The 21,455-nt window shown below is 54.0% G+C and overlaps 2 protein-coding genes and 1 long non-coding RNA gene across 7 annotated transcripts in view; all 3 read left to right on the top strand.

Annotated features, from left to right (window-relative positions):
* The window catches only part of LOC122365453, a 30,299-nt gene extending 10,064 nt beyond the window's left edge, over positions 1-20,235 (top strand). For all 4 annotated transcript variants that reach the window (XM_043336649.1, XM_043336651.1, XM_043336650.1 and 1 more), the window contains 11 exons: positions 9,510-9,658; positions 11,950-12,060; positions 12,932-13,060; positions 13,279-14,352; positions 14,822-14,979; positions 17,136-17,369; positions 17,483-17,848; positions 18,091-18,226; positions 18,415-18,692; positions 19,002-19,166; positions 19,513-20,235. In XM_043336649.1, coding sequence (XP_043192584.1) covers positions 9,510-9,658; positions 11,950-12,060; positions 12,932-13,060; positions 13,279-14,352; positions 14,822-14,979; positions 17,136-17,369; positions 17,483-17,848; positions 18,091-18,226; positions 18,415-18,692; positions 19,002-19,166; positions 19,513-19,737 — 3,025 coding nt within the window. In that variant the 3' untranslated portion in view covers positions 19,738-20,235. The remainder of the gene's footprint in view (positions 1-9,509; positions 9,659-11,949; positions 12,061-12,931; positions 13,061-13,278; positions 14,353-14,821; positions 14,980-17,135; positions 17,370-17,482; positions 17,849-18,090; positions 18,227-18,414; positions 18,693-19,001; positions 19,167-19,512) is intronic.
* Positions 637-9,318, top strand: LOC122365454. 2 transcript variants are annotated; one of them, XR_006253756.1, is made up of 2 exons: positions 637-1,939; positions 8,991-9,318. It is a non-coding gene; the product is annotated as an uncharacterized LOC122365454 (long non-coding RNA). The 2 variants fall into 2 exon arrangements; XR_006253757.1 differs by having other exon boundaries at positions 637-1,901.
* On the top strand, positions 3,339-9,318 carry LOC122365451. Its single transcript, XM_043336647.1, has 2 exons — positions 3,339-9,072; positions 9,275-9,318. Exon 1 carries the CDS (start codon positions 3,635-3,637, stop codon positions 8,099-8,101), a length of 4,467 nt encoding a protein of 1,488 aa, XP_043192582.1. The 5' UTR covers positions 3,339-3,634; the 3' UTR covers positions 8,102-9,072; positions 9,275-9,318.
* Positions 20,236-21,455: the final 1,220 nt, after the last annotated feature.

Below are 21,455 nucleotides of genomic sequence, written 5' to 3' on the forward strand. Positions count from 1 at the left end.
CCGGGGCGGGACGGTTCCGTCTTTACATCGCGCTCCTTACCGCTGATTATATTAGATTCGCGTCAAATTCGGTGAGAAGACTGAAAAATGTACAGGCAATCATATGGTTAAAGAATTTTGAAAATCGGCCGGTAACAACTTGAGTTATGAGTGTGTAAACACAAAATTGTGATTGCCGCGTTTCCCGCGTCGGCCGATGCCGCTTCAGCCGGCGACATCTTACCCTTAGCAGGCTTCTAACTGCCATATTTATTGTTGGATTATCTAGAAATTCACCATACATACTCACAAATGTTTGTTCTCTCGTATAGTGAAAGATTTAAAAAAATCGGCCGGTAACTTTTTGAGTTATTGGCGTGTAAACGCAAAAAAAGTCGCTAATATGGCAGATTTGACCACATTTGACCTCATTTGACCTTGAAGATATTGACCTAGGGTCATGAAATTCACACACAACAGAGTTCCCCATGGCCCCCACCTACCTTCCAAATTTCGTCTTTCTAGCTCCACTGGGAGCTGAGATCTTAGGGGGGGGGGCGACATCCGCCCCCCCTTCCACTGGGCGTAGTACTCGCAACCCTTCCACTGCGCGTGTTAATCTCGTTTTACGTTATTTCATGTTCAGGGCATGTGTAGTTGCCCTCTAGCTATAGCAGCAGTCTAGCGCCGGCAGTCACGCTATAGCAGCGGTTTAGCGTTCGATCGTCGCGACATCTATATTAGTTAAGCGCCGATATTCACGCTATAGCAGCAGTTTGGCGTTCGATCTTCGCGACATCTATATTGACCGAGTGTGATTACGCGTGGGTATTTACAAGTACTCGAATGTGGCAGGTACTTTAAATACTCGAATACCATTCTGATGAATATTTCCACGGTTTTCTTTGAATGCTATGAACAATATTTTGTACAACGTTTTCCGAAACAAATAATTCTGCGTTTTGTGTTTCACGTATTCGAATCTAAGAACCTAAAACATTGTGACGTGTCAGCATTTTCGGTATGATAGTGGTGGGCACTGTCGTGTTCCTGCCACGCCCGTTTTGTGCGGCCGACATTCTTGTTCAGGATTGTTTCTGAGGATGGTTTGATTTCCCTGGCGCTAATGAGTGAGTTTAGGAAGTGAAATCTTGCATAACTCTATGTGGATTGAATCAGATAAATGCCCGTTGTTGATGGTGATATGAAACTAGCAGATTTACCGTGATCTCTGTCTGATATCAGCACTTGAACTCTGCGCTGGATTTGTATTTGTTTGCCGCATTTTCATGTATGTAGAGCTAAAGGTCCGCGATAATGCCTAGAAACTAGAAGGTATTTTGAGAATGTTATTTTGTTTAAGGCTGTGAATAGCCAAGCCAAAGGTGTTTCAGGTTTGTCCGTGTTTGAGTACCAAACTGATAACTTTGTTTCTGCAGGAATAATATGAAGAGACTGTTTCGATCGTGTGTCAGAGGGAATCAGCCCCCCAGTTAGTCCGGCATGAGGTGCACACAGTCAGTAAGTTTAACCGATTGAACTGGTCGTTTTCAGTCTTATGATAGTATGTGCCTAGTATGTGCTACTTGCAGTCGAAATGTGTCAAGGACGAACGAGTATGGGTCATGTCAAGGTCTAATCGTCAGATCGAGTGTGGCTCAGTTGTTGTGTTAGGGAAGAGCTCACTGCTGCTATATGTGACGATTGTTCTGACGTGTTGCAGAAACGGATCTATAGACAAGATGAATACAAGGTCCTGTGTTTGACTACACCTGTTTTGGGATGGAGACATGCCGGAACTAATAGTTTTGACTGTCTGCTACAAGACTGCTCATCCGACTGCAACTGGAGTGCATCTACCACGAGACTGCTCACCCGACTGCAGTGAGTGCATCTACCACGAGACTGCTCATCCGACTGCAGTGAGTGCACCTGCCACGAGACTACTCAATGAAACGCAGTGAGTGCCATCTAAGAACTGAGAATGCATAAACTGAAGTCCAGTGAGTTGAAGGCTGAGCTGGAGAGGCGGGGTCTTAACACTAAGGGGACTAAAGCTGAACTATGTGAGAGACTAGAAGCTGCAGTTGGGGATGAACTTGTTGATGCTGGTGCTGACCCTGATGCTCGTGATGTGAGAGGTGTACAGCAATCTGATGGTGCTCATGTCGTAGTGGCAGCCAATGTAAACTCAAACATGACTGATAAGGATTCAGGTGTTAAAACCGATGGTTGTCCTGCTGCTGTTGATAGTGGTAGATCTGTCACTGATGTTGATGGTCAGAGTATAGGAGTTGAATTAGGTGTGAGAAGTGATGTTCTTTCGCACGAACAGGTTGTGCATCCCCAGGATAGTGCATCCAATGTATCCAGAGCATCCCGTTCCTCTACCTCCTCGGTCAGGTCTAGGATAGCTAAAGAAGCAGCAAACAGAGCTGAGTTGGAGGTCAAGCTCAAGCGTATGACAGAAAAGCAAAAGCTGAGCAGGGAGTTAGCCAGATTGCAGGAAGAAAAGGAGCTGCTTGAGATAAATGAAGCCCTTGATGTGTCCAAAGCTCGAGAAGTTGCCTTGTCTGAACAAGTGAAAATGATTGAACGCTCTCAACAGGTGCAAGCAGAGGCGAACATCACTCAACCTCAGTCCGGAGTGCACTGTCAGCAACAACAGCAGGTACTGACGACCCAGCCTCCACATGGAGTACTACAGCCGCAGATGCAAGAGCGAAGACAGTTCGTGGAAGCTCAAGGAGCTCCGACTTCGGTGAGCGCTAGAGGACCAGTTCTCGGTCAGGTCGCCAGTCAGGAACCACTCACTTCAGTAGGACAGTCTTTGGTGTTCCAGCACAGGTTTTCAGACGCTATCCCGGATCAGTATGCTGCATGTTCACAGGCATCACAATTAGCAGGTCAACATGTCGTTCAACATGGTGCTATTCCACACTTCCCACCGATAGATGAACAGAGCATCCATCAAACTACCTCGCGTCCAGTGAATCACCAGGTCGGCGAACGAGTCGTCCGCTCGGCCGGCGCACACACAGTTTCACACTCGTCAGGGGAGAGCGCTCAGCGTGCTCTCGCCGGGTTCATGCGTCTTCCATCAGTGGAGATAGCGAGATTTGAAGGTGACGTCACTGAATATCCCCAGTTCATCCGAGCATTCGACTTGAAGATCGCGTCCAAGTTAGACGACCCTGATGAGAAGTTGTACTACTTAGAACAGTACATGGTTCCTGGTACAAAGCCGCACCACATCGTGTCTGCTTGTATGTATCTTCAGGAGGGCTATGACGAAGCCCGACGGTTGCTAGATAGTAGATACGGACGGCCTAGTACTGTATCAGCGGCGTTCATCGCTCGTCTAGAAAATCACAGTCAGATTCGAGCGGATGATGTACAAGGACTTGATTCTTTTGGTATCTTGCTCACCAAGTGCAGGAACGCTCTGAGTAGTTGCGGCACACACGAGACTCTTCGCGACCCCAGGACACTGAGAACAATCGTGGGGAAGCTCCCTGGGCTACTGATCAACAAATGGAGACACAAAGTTGATGACATCGAAGAGATTGGAGGTCGAGAAGCGAACTTTGACGATTTGGTCGCGTTTGTAACAAAGGAAGCGAGAGTTGCGTCTAACCCCACATACGGTAGGGACATGTTTGGCGGGAACCCCATGAGTAGGACACCGGTGACACGAACGAGTCCACGGATGAGCTCTGGTCGAGCAGTGGTAACGGCGACTCATGTCACGCCGCGTCCCGAGGAGAGCCACTGCGTATTTTGTAACCGACGAGGTCATGATGTGTGTGAGTGTGAGAGTCTCTCCGCAGTCACGAGTCAACAGAAGCAAAACTTCGTCCGGGAGAAGGCTCTGTGCTGGAGCTGTCTGAAGCAAGGACATCGAAGTCGCGACTGCAGGCGAAGAGCGTCGTGCAGGACATGTGGAAGGCGACATCCAACCTCACTACACTGGGAACGATCTGAACAGTACGTGCGGCAATATCAGCAACAGAGTGGACAGCACCCGGATCGAGACGACACTCAGCATCAAAGGGAGGAACAACAGCCACGAGAAGGACAACAGGGCCGTCAGCATGACCAATCACATGTTGTCCAACATCAGCATGGACGTGGACATGAGCTGAATCACACCCAGCAGCAGCAACGAGAGGGGCCTACCGACGCCGCCAGAGTAACAACATGTCAAACAGCGGGTGAGTCTGAGGCTAGCAAGCCAGTTCTCCCTGTTGTGCCTGTTGTTGTTCGTGTTGGTACGAGTACGTGTCAAACATACGCTTTTCTCGATAGCGGCTCGACACATTCCTTCATCTCCTCAGCGTTGATCAAAGAGCTCAACATTGACAACATGCCACGCAAACAGCTTTCACTGACGACAGTCGACAGAAGCACGAAGGTGGAAACACATGTAGTAGAGGGAGTAACGGTTTCGGACCTACGTGGGCGGCACGCGCTCCGGCTGCCTCCGCTGTTCGAATTGGAGCGTATCCCGGTGGACCCAGAGGAGTTCCCCAGCCACCAGCTCGATGTCAGTAGGTGGGAACATCTCACAGGAGTAGAATTCGAGCAGGCAGACGCCACATGCGTTGGACTTCTCCTCGGCGCCAACGCGTTTCTCAGCATGGAGCCGCTGCAAGTGATACCCAGTCGCAACGGAAGCCCGTATGCTGTGCGCACGAGGTTCGGCTGGATCCTGAGTGGGGTGACGTCTTCCTCAGCCACAGACAGCGGAACAAAGGTCTACAGAACGTCGGTGAATGACATCGAAGATATGATACAAGGAATGTATGATCGGGAATACGAAGAGAACCTCAACTCAATGAAGAGAGGCCTGTCTGAGGAGGACAAGAAGTGGCTCACGGTGATGGAGGCGTCCAAGAAAGTTGACAGAGGACACTACCAGTTCAGCATTCCGTTGAAGGATGAAGACGTCGTACTGCCGAACAACCGCGTCCTGGCAGAGAGAAGACTGACGAGTCTAGGTCGCCGAATGAAGAACGATGTTGAGTTCGCTGAGCAGTACCGAGATTCTGTGGAAGAAATGATCGACAAGGGATACGCTGAGCCCGTACCAGTAGCAGACATTCATCGTGACGACGGCAGAGTGAACTACTTGGCGCACCATGGAGTGCGCCACGCGTCAAAGAACCGCATCCGCGTCGTCTATGACTGTGCTATGAAGTACGGCGGTGTCAGTCTGAATGACTGCTTACTGCAAGGCCCCGACATGACGAACTCGCTACTCGATGTCCTGATGCGCTTCAGGATGGAACGAGTCGCCTTCATGGCTGACGTGGAAAGTATGTTCAACCAGGTTCGGGTGCCAGAGTCTGAGCGCGATCTCCTCAGATTTCTGTGGTGGAGAGACGGGCGCCCCGACTCTGGTGTGGTAGAGTATCGGATGACTGTCCATATCTTCGGAGCGAAGTCTTCGCCAAGTGTGGCGTGCTACGCCTTGAGAGAGACGGCGACGGACTTCGCAGAAGAGGTATCACCTGAAGCAGTGAAGACTGTAAACAGCAACTTCTACGTCGATGATGTGTTGAAGAGCACTGACGACGCTGACATGGCCATCTCGTTGGCTCACGACCTGAAGACGCTGCTGGAGAAAGGTGGGTTCAGTCTCAAGAAGTTCACCAGCAACAGCTCGGCGTTTATGTCCTCGATCCAGACAGGCGACAGGTCAAAGGTGATGCAGACATGTACAGGAGTCGGTGAAAGTCTACCAGAAGAGCGCGCCCTGGGCGTAGTCTGGGATACAGAGAACGATCTGCTGAGGGTATCTGTCAACGCGACCAGTCTGCGGGCGAAGCCGTTGACCCGCAGAGGCATCCTTTCAGCAGTGAGTTCTATTTACGACCCGCTCGGTCTCGTTTCGCCAACGATAATCTGTGGCAGGAAGATCCTACAAGATCTCTGCAGGACGAGAGAAATCTGGGACAAGGAGATTCCAGCTCAACAGCGCAGCGACTGGATGAAATGGCTATCTCATCTGGATGCTACTCAAGATCTGTGTGTCCCACGGCATCTGAAGCCAGCTGAATTCGGTGGAATGGCGACGCTCCAGATGCATCATTTCAGCGACGCTAGTGAGTGGGCGTATGGTACAGTCACCTATGCTCGCTTCACTGACCAGCAGGGAGATGTCCATGTCGCTTTCGTGAAAGGTACATCACATCTGGCTCCACTGAAGAAAATAACGATTCCTCGTCTGGAGTTGATGGCTGGAGTGACGGCGGTACGTGTTCGGTTGCTGATAGAGGACGCGATGGAGCTCGGTTCGGAGACAGAACATTTCTTCTGGACGGATAGTACTACCGTTCTCGCATACGTGCAGAACACTGCGACTAGATTCCACACGTTTGTCAGCAACAGGTTGGCGATCATTCACGATGGATCAAAGACTGAGAACTGGAGGTTCGTGAGAGGTGAAGAAAACCCGGCCGATGACAGTTCACGAGGTGTTCAGAGTGAGAGGTGGCTTTCTGGACCGGCCTTTCTTCGGCTTCCAGAGGAGCAGTGGCCCATGATGCCTCCAACCAAGGTGAAGATAGCGGAAGAAGACCCTGAAGTGAAGAAGGTGAAGGTCTGTGCAATGAAGGTGTCAGAAGAGAAGATGAAGGATCCAATCGAAGTGCTCATTCGTCATTACAGTAAGAAGCAGGCTCTTCTAAGGGCAGTGGCTTGGCTGCTGAAGGTGAAGAAGAGATTGCAGGAAAGAGCGACAAAATCGCAGGGTCGAAAAACGGAGCGTCCATCTCGACTCCAGCTGATAGATCTCGAAGAAGCAGAGAACTGTGTCGTTAGGTGGGTACAGGAGCAGAGTTTCCCTGATGAGCTGGAGACACTCCGCAATGGGAAGGAAGTGAAGGGAGCTCTCAGTAAGCTGAATCCATTCCTGAGTGATGGGATCCTCCGAGTTGGCGGACGTTTGAAGAATGCTGATGTCACCCTGGACCAGAAGCACCCAATTGTACTCCCGGATTGCTATTTCGCCGAACTAACTGTTCAACAGGTGCATGAGAAGGTCGGACACTCTGGACGTCAACATGTGTTAGCTGAGATACGGAGACGTTTCTGGATCGTGAAAGGGAACTCGATCGTCAGACGAGTGATTGGACGTTGCCTCGGATGCCGCCGACGACATCGCCCACCAGAATCTCAGAAGATGGCGGACCTGCCGAGTGACAGAGTCACAGCGGAAGAACCTGTATTCACTCGAACCGGAGTCGACTATTTCGGACCGTTTTTTGTCCGACAAGGACGGAAGCAGGTGAAGAGGTACGGAGTCGTTTTTACTTGTTTGGCGGTGAGGGCCGTCCACATCGAGGTCGCCGAAAATTTGTCAGGAGATTCATTCCTGTGCGCCTTACGTAGATTCGTCGCACGGAGAGGTCACGTCAAGGTGCTCAGATCAGACAAGGGGACAAATTTTGTTGGTGCCAGTCGCGAGCTTCGAGAGGAGTTGGAGAAACTGCGAAGCAATGAAGATGTGCTGCATCGTACGCTGTTGAATCAAGGAGTAGAATGGAAATTCAACACAGCCGCAGCGTCCCACCACGGAGGTGTCTGGGAACGACAGATACGCTCAATCCGAAGAATCCTGGGATCATTGCTGGACTCGCAGACGTTCACGGAAGAAACTCTGTTGACTCTATTGTGTGAAGTAGAGGCAATATTGAACAGTCGGCCACTCACCCCAGTATCCTTAGATCCGGTTGATCACGAGCCACTCACTCCCAACCATTTGCTGATTGGTACCGGCAGCGTGGTGATGCCGTTCGGGGTAGTAGGCCAGAGTGACTCAGATAGTGTCAAACGTTGGAAGCAGGCGAGGTATCTCGCGAATCTGTTCTGGAAGCGGTGGCGAGCAGAATACTTACCGTTGTTACAGGAACGACCGTATAGGGTGACAAGGAAAATGACTAACCTTGTTGTAGGAGACGCGGTTCTAGTTGTTGATGATGCTGTGCCGCGAGGCCAGTGGCCATTAGGAGTAGTGGAGCGAGTACGAGTCGGAGCAGACGGATTAGTGCGCTCGGTAGAGATTAAGACCAGAGGCGTCACGCTTCAGCGACCGGTGACTAAGCTGATTAAGCTGTAGGCGAGATCGTGTACTCTGTATGGAAGATGTTCCTGTGCGTCATGTTCGTGTCGTAGACTAAGGTTGAAGCCATGTATTGCGTGGTGGCTTCAAGGGGGCGGGTGTATTTGCCCTCTAGCTATAGCAGCAGTCTAGCGCCGGCAGTCACGCTATAGCAGCGGTTTAGCGTTCGATCGTCGCGACATCTATATTAGTTAAGCGCCGATATTCACGCTATAGCAGCAGTTTGGCGTTCGATCTTCGCGACATCTATATTGACCGAGTGTGATTACGCGTGGGTATTTACAAGTACTCGAATGTGGCAGGTACTTTAAATACTCGAATACCATTCTGATGAATATTTCCACGGTTTTCTTTGAATGCTATGAACAATATTTTGTACAACGTTTTCCGAAACAAATAATTCTGCGTTTTGTGTTTCACGTATTCGAATCTAAGAACCTAAAACATTGTGACGTGTCAGCATTTTCGGTATGATAGTGGTGGGCACTGTCGTGTTCCTGCCACGCCCGTTTTGTGCGGCCGACATTCTTGTTCAGGATTGTTTCTGAGGATGGTTTGATTTCCCTGGCGCTAATGAGTGAGTTTAGGAAGTGAAATCTTGCATAACTCTATGTGGATTGAATCAGATAAATGCCCGTTGTTGATGGTGATATGAAACTAGCAGATTTACCGTGATCTCTGTCTGATATCAGCACTTGAACTCTGCGCTGGATTTGTATTTGTTTGCCGCATTTTCATGTATGTAGAGCTAAAGGTCCGCGATAATGCCTAGAAACTAGAAGGTATTTTGAGAATGTTATTTTGTTTAAGGCTGTGAATAGCCAAGCCAAAGGTGTTTCAGGTTTGTCCGTGTTTGAGTACCAAACTGATAACTTTGTTTCTGCAGGAATAATATGAAGAGACTGTTTCGATCGTGTGTCAGAGGGAATCAGCCCCCCAGTTAGTCCGGCATGAGGTGCACACAGTCAGTAAGTTTAACCGATTGAACTGGTCGTTTTCAGTCTTATGATAGTATGTGCCTAGTATGTGCTACTTGCAGTCGAAATGTGTCAAGGACGAACGAGTATGGGTCATGTCAAGGTCTAATCGTCAGATCGAGTGTGGCTCAGTTGTTGTGTTAGGGAAGAGCTCACTGCTGCTATATGTGACGATTGTTCTGACGTGTTGCAGAAACGGATCTATAGACAAGATGAATACAAGGTCCTGTGTTTGACTACACCTGTTTTGGGATGGAGACATGCCGGAACTAATAGCATGTTTTATTAAATCATCAAAAAGTTACTTATGGCATACCAAATGAGCAATCAGGCTTATCTTCTGACGGCTCATAGAAGGAAATGGCGACAAAACGTCGTGACGGTCTGTTCCTATCCTCGCCTGACGCTGCTCGGCTGCCGTGTTGCAGAAGTCAGCCGAAGACGGACTATACGTACGCCCGCAGTATGAGCTACAACACCATCAGCCCGCAGCACGTGACGCCGCCCAACATGTCGCGTCGGTGTCTGCACTCTCCGGGAGCGGCGGGCATGGGGGTCGGCGCCGGAAGGCGGGACGGTCAGTGGGGGACGGGGAGGGGGGGGGGGGTGGAGACCGGGAGAAGGGAGGAGGGACAGCTCGGGGAGTGTTAGGGGAGGGTGGGGAGTGAGAGGGAAGGGAAGGAGGAAGGAAGAGATGCGACGGGAGTGGTCGAGAGATAAGCAGTGTTGGATGGCCTTAAGTGGGAAGTACATATGTACAGTCCACAGCAGAAGTAATGTGGGGTTTCAGTCATGGGTATGTTCTGCTTCTGAAGCTTAGGAACGATTAGCCAGACTACAATGAAACTTTGAATGTAGCTTATATGTATCGTCACCCTTGCAGCTGCAACTTTAGCTATTGACATCTTCTTTTCGATCACTCTGCATTAACCCGCGCCCTGGTGGGGTCTGTTTATAACGCGACCTGGTGGGGGGGGGCTATTTTTTGCCCCCCCCCCCCTCGTATCTCCGAAACTACTGGACGGATCCGCAAAATTCAAACGGCGTTCGAAAGGCCTGTCAAATTTTTCAAAGGAAACCAAATTTCATTGACCTCGGGGTCACCGATGACGTCACAGGTCAGGTCAAAGATGAAATGTTTCACCGTTCACGGGTCCTCTACGGAATGCGCTATAACACCGAGGAAAACGCATTTTGTCGAGAATCAGCGATAGGGCGTCAGTTGCCTAGTAGATATGTTGCTATTAGAGGTCACTGACAATACTAGGTCAGGTCACAGGTCAGGTCACCAAGGGTCACAGGTCAGGTCACATGAGCCCAACTTTACTAAGGTTGTGTGATGCATGTTTTATGGCCAATTTTTCATTTCCAACTCAATGGTGTTGGTTATAAGACTATCAGGTACGGCTTAGGTCACTTTCTGGTGAAGTTTAGGTCAAGGTCAGGTCAAGGTCAGGCCAAAAAAGGTCAAATTTTAAAGTTGATAGTTTTGCATAAAATGGGTATTGATTCGATGCAGTTCGTCACGGGGAGTTTAATGGTGGTCTTTGTTTTGCGCTACGGGGTCTAGAATTGCTAAAAATTGAGTTTGAAAATTTGACGTCAGCAATTTTGAACAGTTTTTTCGCTATAACTTCGCCAAAAAAAGAGGTATCAATCTCAAATTTGGTATGTGCATGGAAGGCGCTAAGGACTATCACATATGTATATTCCGGTTTTTGCGAAATTCAAAAAACTTTTTGGATTTTTTGATTATTATATCGAATTTTTATTTTTTATTTTTGGGGGTCAAAATCTAAAGATTTCAAAAATCCGAGATAGCAGTTTTGTAGCCCTGTCGATTCTACAGCTTTTATGTCTTTATCATTTTTCTGTATTTGCAAAGCTATAGGCCTGAGAGCTCTTCCGGCGAGACCCTTTTTTGGGTCGAAAACGGCAGAACATGACGTCATTCTGACGTCATTTCCGGCCAACCTATCATAGCCTTTGGAAAATTTTTTGGTCACAATGTGTAAAATTGATGTCCGGGAGGGTACTGTAAGTTTGGTGACGATCGGCGTAGCGGTTCTCGAGATATATCGAAAAGTCTGGAGGGGGGGGGGGCAAAAAATAGCCCCCCCCCCACCAGGTCGCGGGTTAAACAATCGCCAGTCAAAGCCAACCGTTGAGATTGGTAAAACCCTACATTACTTTAGCGGTGGGCTGTACCACTCATGGCAGAGGACAGGATACTGGAGCAGAGGAAAACATTGGTAGAGAAAAGGGTAGAATAGTGACTGAGGAGGCGAATAAAAACGGGGAGGAGAGAGCTGGGTCGTTCTCACGTTGTTTGTATGGACCTTTGTTTGGTCATCTCATCGATTGCTATTAGTGGTGTCAATCGGAACTTAAATCTTCGGAATTCCGATTTTGTCCAATGTCCAATTCGGAATTCGGTTGGACAATGGCAGCAGGCTTTGGACAACTTTGGACAATCGCTTGCTACACCTCAACATTTTTAAAAAGTAGTCGTGTTTAACATTGATTGGCTATTAGAAAGCTCAGCTTTCGATATGATTAACACTTTTGAGCTTGTAACGGTACATGAAAAGCAAATTAAATAACAGTGTTGAGTGTCAACTATTGCGTAGGTGTCGGACATCTTTGGACAAATTGCTGGCTTGGACATTTTTGGACGGACAATCGACGTAAGCATTGGACATTGGACGAACTTTGGACATACGTTTTCTGAAATTGACACCACTAATTGCTATACTAGCTCGGCAGTACATTGCCAATAGAGTCGTTAAATCGGACTCCATTCAAGACGTAGTGGTACGTTGTGCCACCTGTGTTGCTGACTGGCCGGCCGCGTCGCTCCGTTCACAGACCGACTGGACCTGGAGCTGTCGAGGGATGTGCACGACTTCTCCTTCAGTCGGGAGCTGGCCTCCCGAGTCACCTCCTCGAGAACCACCACCGCCGCCACCTCCGCCAAAGGTCGGTATCTGCAGACACGGGGATAGGCTCCAAACTGGAGCTTGGCGGGAGAGCGATGACCACAGAATCGTTCTTGTGGACATGCTGGCGTTTGGAGTTTGAGTTGCTAGGATCACTTACCAAAATGTGAACAGTCTTAGCAAGGGATGATGCAATCATTTACGCGGAATATACTGGTTTAATCTAACCGAATCGTAATGCTTGCGATGTCATTTGATTTTTGTGAACAAAAATGGAAATGGCGCTATAATCAAGTTGCTGAATCTGTTGATGCCGCTGTGTAATTCCAGACCGATTGACCGGCACCACGGCCCCCACCTCCTCCTCTCCTTCCCACCCGGTCGCCGTGGCTACCGTCCTGCTGAGCTCCTCCGGCGCGCGCGGGGACGCCAGTCCTCGCACCGCCCCGTCCTCGGCTTCCTCGCGGTCCAGCGTGCTCCTTCGACGGAACGCTGGCGGTTGGTACCAGTGCGTGTGCTGCTGGATCCTCGCGATCTTACAGCGTTTGCCAGTATCGGGACTGTGTGCGGAGGGCAGGAGGATCGTGTTACATTTACCGGGGCTCGTTGTGCTGTAAACAAGATGTAATCGTACACCGTCAGTGCGACTATGATCGCTGTAATGTGATCGTACGTTATTGGCGTAGGACGGACAGGGACAAGGACTTTGGTGTTAGCTGTAGGCTTCGGTTGTACTTTGTTCGCGCTTCGTCAGGTCAGTGTAGGACCACGGATCTGCAACTGCCGGACTTTAAACTGATTAGATTCCTGTCAACGTTTGACCGGACCAGTGTCTAGTCGGGTCTGAGGCTGTATAACACGCACTTTCTCCTGTGTTGGTCGGGTCTGACACCGTTCACACTTTGCTGCAGGATCTCTGTACCGCATCTCCGGCGGTCTGGACGTCGACTCCGGCGATGAGGACTGCGTGGAGAACAACAACATCTCAAAGTCGTCCTCACACGAGAGCTACAAACTCACACGGGAAACAAAGACAAACCGTGAGTTATCAGTGCAGTCTTCATATTTACTTTGTGCTTTTGGAAGGGATGATTGATGCCAGGGAGACTTTTTCACGAAAAGGATAAATATTTTATTGAATGCGTGTCAAAGTGAGTCAAACCAGTTCAGCCTTTTTTTGACATGCCTTTTCACCCAAATGGTACGCAAGTGTCAGCTCTCCCTGCGTCGGTGTCTGACAATGGCCTTTTCTCGGCAGGTCGGACGGTCACCTCGGTGCTGCTCACCCTGCTCTACCCCTTCACCTACCTGTGGATGGTGGTCAGCGACACCGGCCGGCGGCTGGTGTGGCGGCAGCGTACCGCCGACACCGCCCCCGCCCCCGCCCCCGCGCCGGCCGCTCCGCAGCCCGGCACGGTGGAGTACCGCCGTCTGATGCGGGGACTGCCACAGTTGGGCACGGCGGCCGGTGGCGGCGGCGGCGGCGCTCAGCGGCACTGGTCTCGCAGCACCGGCCCGCAGGCGGCGCCCGCCCGGCCTGAGACTATCACCGGCCGGGTGACCCGGTCCGTCACCACAGCGGTGAGCCGCACCGTCACCACGGTGGTGACGTCTGTGCTGGTGACGGTGACCACGGTGGTGTCGCTGCTCTGGTGGCCGGTGCGTCAGGCGGCCGGCGCCGTCTCCTCTGCCGGCCGCCGCTCGGCCGCCTGGGCCCGCTCGGCCGGCGAGGCTGCCGATGTACCGCGCCGCTCTGCCCGGCTGCTGCACTGTCTCAGTCCGCGCACCTGGGCGCGCGCCGTGGGTGCCGGGGCCGGCCGCGCGGCCGCCGCCGTCAGCTCGCTCAGCCCGGGCCGACTGCGGCGCTCGGCGGCAGCGGGGGACTGTGTGGATGGTGGCGCCGCACACCGTGGCTTCGCTCCCGTCTCCTGGGTCCGCTCGGCGCTTATGACCATCCTGACCAGCGTGCAGTGGGCCGCCACCGCCGCCGCTCAGACCGTCACCGGAGCCGCCTCGGGAGCGGCCGGCGCCGTCGGCAGCGCCGCCAGCGGTACCGTCAGCGTCCTCAGCAGCGCCGCCAGGGGCACGGCCGGTGCCTTCGGTGGTGCCGCCAGGGGCACCGCCGGTGCCGCCAAGGGCCTGGTCGGCTCGCTGGCTGCCGCCGGCGGCGGTGCGTGGCGCTCTGTCTGGCCGTGGGCGGAGACGGAGACAGCGTCTGGTCGACACGGCGCCGTCCTGTCGCCAGAGGAGGCTGGCCAGCGGCGGCGGCGGCTGTGCCTGTGCCTGCTGCCGCTGCTGCTGCTGCTGCTGGCCCTGCTCCTGCCTCTGCTGTGTGAGTACAGAGCGTGATTGCGAGCGGTTTGAATTGAATGTTTTATGCTCGCGTATCTGACTTAGTTGGGTTCCAATGCAAACATGCCAGTATGCAAGAATGTGTCGCTTGTTTGTGCTGATCGGGCCTCTATATCAGCTGTGCAGGAGGTCTGTTCTGTCGGTATGACCTGGGCTTCTGTAAGTCTGTACGGCGAGTCTTCTGTAGTTTGTACTGACCGCTCTCTGTGTCAGCGCGGGGGGGGGGGGGGGACAGTACTGTAAGTAGGACCCGGTAGCGGTCCCACAGTCTGTTCAGAAGTCTGTACTGACCAGCCTGTTTTCTCAGGGGGCCTGTACTGTGAGGAGGACCTGGTGGCGGTCCCACAGGCGTCTGTACTGACCAGCCTGTTTTCTCAGGGGGTCTGTACTGCGAGGAGGACCCAGTGGCGGTCCCACGGGAGTCTGTATTGACCCGTCTGTTTTCTCAGGGGGTCTGTACTGCGAGGAGGACCCGGTGGCGGCCGTGGCAGTGGACAGTCAGGAGTCGGCGACACTCAGCCAACTGAAGGCCGCCCCCGCCACCGCCTGGACCGCCCTCAGAAACACGGCAGCGTTTGTCGGAACCAGCACAGTCGATACGGCCAGCGTGAGTAACCGAATGGACCCGGTGGGCAGACCATGACCGTAGCCGGACGGATAGTAAGGGCAGAGAACGTGCAACACCAACTGCACACCAACACTTACACCGCAAACATACTTGCCAAATGCACAGTACACTTAAAAGGGCGAGTCATAAGTGCTAATAAAACAGGTCAACACTTCGACTTCGATGTCGATTTTTCACCTTTCCGTGCGAAGCCATTTCCAGCCAGAGGTAGAACTTTTTTTTGCATTCTGCTATTGTGCGATCAAATTCTTCCAGTCGTACATTTTTGTGAGTCTGTCACACAGTTTTCTGCTGTGTAGTTTACGACAGTCAGAAACTTCCACGAAAGGTAGACCATCCTGCTCTTTCTCACCTTGGCCGTGCGTATTCCTTGCGAATTCTGCTCAGCCATCTGAGGGGGTCGGCGGCAGCTGGCGGCAGGTGAGCTCGATCTTGTCGTCGCGGCCGTCGATCCAGCGGACCCCGGTCATCACCTCGCCGACCGCCGAGTGGCAGCTGATCAGCTGCGGCAGCGGCTTGTTGGCAGTCAGTGTGACGGTGCGCGGCGGACCGAGCGGCTGGGCGGCGGCCAGAGCCGTCACCACCAGCGGCGCGCCCAGACACCCTTCCTCGATGGAGATGCTGCGGACCACCGCCTGTTCGTCCACAAACTCGTACGTCTTTGTGTCCTTGGCCTGGTTGGTGAGGTTGCGCTCGCCGCTGGCGTTGGCCTGCAGTTGGACGGGCAGGCAGACGAGCTGCAGCAGCGGTGCTATCGGCGAGCCCTGCTCGGGTTTCTTGGTGACGAGGCCGACGGCCAGGGTGCCGGGTGGACACTGGGCCGTGCCGTTCAGCGGGTCGCAGGGCACGGTCACGGCGCTGGGCGGCGGCGGCGCGGCCACACACTGCTCGCCCTCAGCCAGCAGCGGCGGCGCGCACCCGCAGACGGCCGACAGGCAGACGGCGCCGGGCGCCAGCCGGTCGCAGTCGGCGTCCGCAGCGCAGTGGTCCGTCAGCCGGGCGGCCTGGGTGCGCAGCAGCAGCACGCAGTCGGCCGCCGGCCACTCCCAGGTGGACGTGTTGCCGCGCCGGCCGTACAGTCGGCAGACGGCCGGCGGGCCGGGACAGTGGCCGGCGCTCAGACAGGCCGGCCGCGCCGCGCACGCCTGCTGGCACCGACAGCGGTCCAGCGCGGCCGGCGGCGCCACCAGCTCCGAGTCGGCCAGCGCGGCCGGCTCGGCGAGCGGCTCAAACGTCACCGGCAGCAGGGGGCCCTCCGCGTCCGACCCGGTAACCAGCGGTACTGCCGCCAGTAGCAGGAGCAGCGAGCAGGCGGCGCCGCACAGACCCATGGCTCCTCCGCGGGCGGCTCGTCGTCTCCCATCTACACAAACTGGAGAAGTCACAGACTTTATACCGGACCGGCGGGCCTGTTGTCCGTGGTGACTGGCCACCATCACCGGATTCGTACCCGTCCAGTCGTAGCTAACAGCTGTTTGGCGGAAGATGGTGCCCGTTTGTGGTGCTGATGAGTATCATTGGTGCTAGTCGCACACACTCTAATGGTGTTTGCCAGCCGGAAGTGGGCTGCGTGTTCTAGTTGAGTAGATTGGTCACACTTTTTGCGATGCTCAGGTAACTCAAACAACGGGATGTTGTAATCAACAAGACTATTATGACCAGCGGTCCGGAAGGAATCTCATTCGCTGATGGTCGTAACGGAACGACGTGTTTTCCGACATTCCCGCCAATTTGATGTCCGTCAGATACTGCTGTTGGCGTGTCGCACTCCGGTGCTGCTCTTATTTATGCAGCTCCGACCCAACCCGCCAGTTTCTTGTGTTAGTCCTGTGCTTAGTCGTTTATTTCATTTCACTAATGGATTCTTCAATGTTATATTTCATATGCGACACGCTATATACACCATGCAGGGTGCCTGTTTTATTATTGTTAACACGTAGGAGGGCTCAATAGGCTGATTGTTATTTGCCCGGGTTGTGAAATGGGGTGCTTCTTGTTCTTCTAACAAACAATCCTGCTTCGGCCCTTGCTGGACCGGGTGACGCTGCAATCTTGTTAGCATATTGGACCATACGATGTCAGGCAGGAGTATACTCGACTCGGAGCTCATTCTAACCGTGTTTACCCCCTTGCAGAGCGTGTACGGCTACCTGGCTATGCTGGGGAGCTCCGCCCTGCTGGCGGTACCGGCGGTGGAGCCGGAGCAGGCCACCCCGTCTGCTGCGCCCGTGGTACCCGCTTTCCCGGTGGTGCCCGCAGTACCCGCCGCTGCTCCGGCCCCGCCGCCCCCCACCGAGTCCCTGACGGCGGTCTACGCCCGGCTGGAGGAGCTGCAGACCAAGCTGGCCGCGCTGCAGATGGACTTCCAGGTCAGTCAGTGTTAGCGGCTAGGTGGCTGTGAGGTTAGTGCTGTATTTGTATGTGCCGCCCGTGCCCCCTGAAATCTCGATTGGTGTGTGACGCCCATGTCTTTTTCCCGCAGTCGTGTCGCGCAGCGTCCGAGGCGGCCACCCAGCCGGCGGCGGTGCGGGCCGCGCTCGGACTGGGCTCCGGCCAGCTTTTGACTGCCGAGCAGCTGGCGGCCGCCGAGCAGCGCCAGGCCGAGCAGCTGTCGGCGCAGCTGGCGGCCGTGCGGCAGCAGCTGGAGCAGAGCGGCGCGGAGCGGCAGGCGGCGCAGCGGGCCGAGTTGGAGGCGCGGCTGGCGCAGCTCGAGCTGACGGCCGGCCAGCTGCGGCAGCTGCAGGACGGCTCGGAGCGCACGGAGCAGCGCGCCGCCGGCCTGACAGACGAGCTGGCGCGGCTGCAGCACGACTTCAGCGACCTGCACCGCACCCTGCTGGCCGTCCAGGTACGCAGCTGTGGCGGCCCGGCCCGCCGCGGCCCGAGCTGTAGTGCAGTCCGACCCAGCGCTGCCGGAGCGGCAGTGCAGTCTGACCCGCCGCAGCTGAGAAAGGGATGTACCCCGAGCCACCGCGGCTCGAGCGGCGTTAGCTGTATGAGCTGTACGTTGTGACTAGTTCCCGATTTGTGTTACTGTGCGCCTCCCAATATTGTCCACCATAACGTCCCACCTTTGTCCGCCCTTTTCAGGAGAGCCTAAAACAGGTTCGCTCCTGCTGCAACCGCACCGACCCCGACTGGAGCACACTGCTCAGCCAGCGACTGCGCAGTCTGGAGAGCGACCTGGAGGGGCGACTGCAGGGCTTCGCCGCCACCATCAAAGAAGGTATGTACTCCTCGCTCGTTGTATCCAGGTGATAGTACGTTAATCATGTAGGCTGGTTTCTATGTCTGCGTGTCTGTATCACCGACACCATACCTACCTCCACATATTTTCCGCGATTCCATTCCACTGCTTTCCGGACAGCGCCATCTTCACTCGCCGTGTGAGTGACGCTGATCATTTCTCGGCAGATCTGGCCTCGGAGTCTGTCTCCGCCGCTGCCGCCGCCGCCGCCGCCGCCGCGGGCTCAGGCGGCGTCAGCAAAGAGGACGTGGTGCTGATCGCGCGCGAGGCGCTGGCCCAGTACGACGCCGACAAGACGGGAAAGTTCGACTACGCCCTGGAGTCGGCCGGCGGCAGTGTCATCAGCACAAAGTGCACCGAGTCCTACAACGTCAAATCAGCTCGCATCTCTGTGCTGGGCATCCCTCTGTGGTATCCGTCCAATAACCCGCGCACCATTATACAGGTGAGAATGTGTGCGGATTTTGTGTGAATTGGTGCAGATTATGCGAGTCACGAAGGGGCCTAAAGGCCACCGCAGGGGATCACTGGGGAAGCTACAGAGAACTCTCGCCAGAATTCATTCAGAATTATGTTACTATTCCATCTTATTTCAATTAGAATTGTGTCTGAAGTAAATCACTTATAAAATGTTTGTCCTGTTGGGCGTAGTATTCAGCCGCAGTTTGCGCCCGCTGTTAGCCGCCTCTACTTTCCCGCCACGCTGCCTTACGCGCTGTTACTGACCTCACACCTCCCTCCGCTTCGTTCGCAGCCGTCCGTCAGCCCCGGCGAGTGTTTCGCCTTCCGCGGCCAGGGCTACTTTGTCATCTCTCTGTCGCGGCGCATTGAGCCCACCGAGTTCATCATGGAGCACATCCCGCGCAACCTGACGCCCACGGCGGCCATCGACTCGGCGCCGCGTAACTTCACCGTCCTGGTGAGTCATGACTACAGCCTGCCCTCTGGAGCTGGCGGGCCTGCGACTCTAATATGGAGTGGGCTAAGTGCTAGGGGAGTGATTTAGCAGGAAACTGCCTATCGAGTTATTGGCTGATAAGCTGATTTATTTCGAACATTTTTCGTGTTTATTTTGCTTTTTCGTTGTCTTGATTTCAATTTCCAGTCCCAAGATAAGGCAAAGTAAGATGTTCTCCGCTCATAATGTGAATAGCTTCTGACATGGCGAGGATGTGCAGAGGGCAGCCACCGCCTGCTGCCAGCTGGCTGCTGTGCTGTCTGACTGCCGAGTAGGCTCTGAGCACACTCCCCCACCCGCCGGACAGGGTCTGCGGGACGGCTCGGACCAGGAGGGCGTCCTGCTCGGCCGCTACCTGTACAGAGAGTCGGGGCCGCCGCTGCAGGCGTTCCCGGCGCGGCCGGCCGGCGCCACCTTCTCCGTGGTGGAGCTGCGCGTGCACGACAACTGGGGCCACCGCGACTACACGTGTCTGTACCGGTTTCGCGTGCACGGCCGGCCGGCGGACACGGACGCGGACGGCGGCCGGTAGTGGCGGCGCTGCCCCGGGAGCCAGTCAGTACAAACCAGCGCCGCCGCTGCCGCCGGCCTGGACCGGGGGACCGGGGAGGGAGTCTCGAGACGACACGACCGTCCAGCCGACCGTCGACCGCCGCGGGACGCGCCCAGAGCGGGCTGCTTGTGAGGCGCGCCGAGGGCTCAGCGCCCGCGCCGCCGGCTTCTAGAATCTATTGCCAAAGTCTGCTCTGCACGTGCTGGAGAGGAAGTGAGCTGTTTTATTTTGTGCCGTGCGAGAGCGTTGTCATTTTGTACACATTCATCCAGCGTTCTGCGGAGGCACTGAGCATCTGAGCCACTGTGTGCTGTAGATGTGTGAGCGTGAGAGTGAGAACCATTGATCATGCACTGCGATTCACCCACCATACGGTTAGGGTACAAAGAACGTCGTGCTAAGACATCGCCCTGGGCAAGCATAAATCGGTCGCTTCAGCTTTTTGGGACCAGTGCGTGAAATAAAATCGTGCTTTTAGAATAGCTTTTGCATGACGGAATGTTTGAAAGGCCACGGATAATATGTTTTGGGACTTTGTCCACGAAAGCGCCATCCGCACAACACTGATAGGATGCCAAGACTGCTGGTAGGAGACTTCAGGCGTTGTATGAAGCATAACTGAACCCTATTAAAATGTTATTCAATTGCCTTTGCAAATGAGTCTGCGAAAGTTACATAGTAGCAAACTCTAGTACAGTCGTGTACAGGTTGATGGTCCTCTACTCTTTATCCACCGGGTTCCTATGGCTCAGCATTGGCAGCAGCCGCCTGGTACCGGTAGGCTGTGCCGCATGACCCGAAAGTTATGCGGCACAGTCTACCCGCGCCGTTTGACATCGGCTCGGGTCGCCGGGTGGTGGAGCGCTTTGTAGACCAGCTGTTGCGTCAGACCAGCGCGGGGGGGGGAGGGGCTCGTCTCAGCGGTTGGCGTGGGCTGGCGAGTGGTATGGGGCGTGTTGGTGGACCATTGGGGCTGGTCGGGTGTGTGTGGTCACTTCCTGGACCTGCATTGCACATTTTGCGTCGCTTAACAATTGCATTCCTGTTTTTGATAAGCACAATGCACGGAAGACCCAGCGAATATAATTTACTTTACTTGTGCATTGTGCAAAACGTGATTTGGCACGGTATCGAGGCAACCATAGGTCTTGTGCCTATGCATGATATTTAGGCAATACGTTTATGAAAACGGTAGATTGATGCTGGATGTCAATTCGTATGCTAAATGTCGGCACGTATGAATGAATGAATCAATCAATCAATCAAACAATCAACCGACATGTATAAAACCGTATAAATGACTCGCAACCACTAATAGCAATCAAACCATCCTAACTCGGAAAAGCAGCCGGAGCCCTGGTGAGGCTCGAACCGGGACTCCACGCCGTAAATTTTGCCTATGATCCATCATCATTTCACCAAGCTAGAGTGACCGGCACCCGAATCCACAAAAACATTAATTGACTTTGCCGCCGACCTCCCGGCCCCGCCGCCCGCCCGGCCAGACTTTGCCCCGGCCGTAGCCACCATCCGGTGTAGCTCAGCCAGCGTAGGAGTGCGCGACTGTCAAACTGACCGGTAGTGAGGGGCCCGGTTCGAAACGCTTCGGATGCTGGATATTTATTTCTCGTTGGGAGACTTTGCGTTTAGTCTACTTTTCAGAAAGATCATTTGGTGACTGGCCTGTTTTCTTTCTT

This window comes from Amphibalanus amphitrite, unplaced genomic scaffold, assembly GCF_019059575.1.
Source record: "Amphibalanus amphitrite isolate SeventyFive unplaced genomic scaffold, NRLGWU_Aamphi_draft 000740F_arrow, whole genome shotgun sequence".
NCBI lineage: Eukaryota > Metazoa > Arthropoda > Thecostraca > Balanomorpha > Balanidae > Amphibalanus > Amphibalanus amphitrite.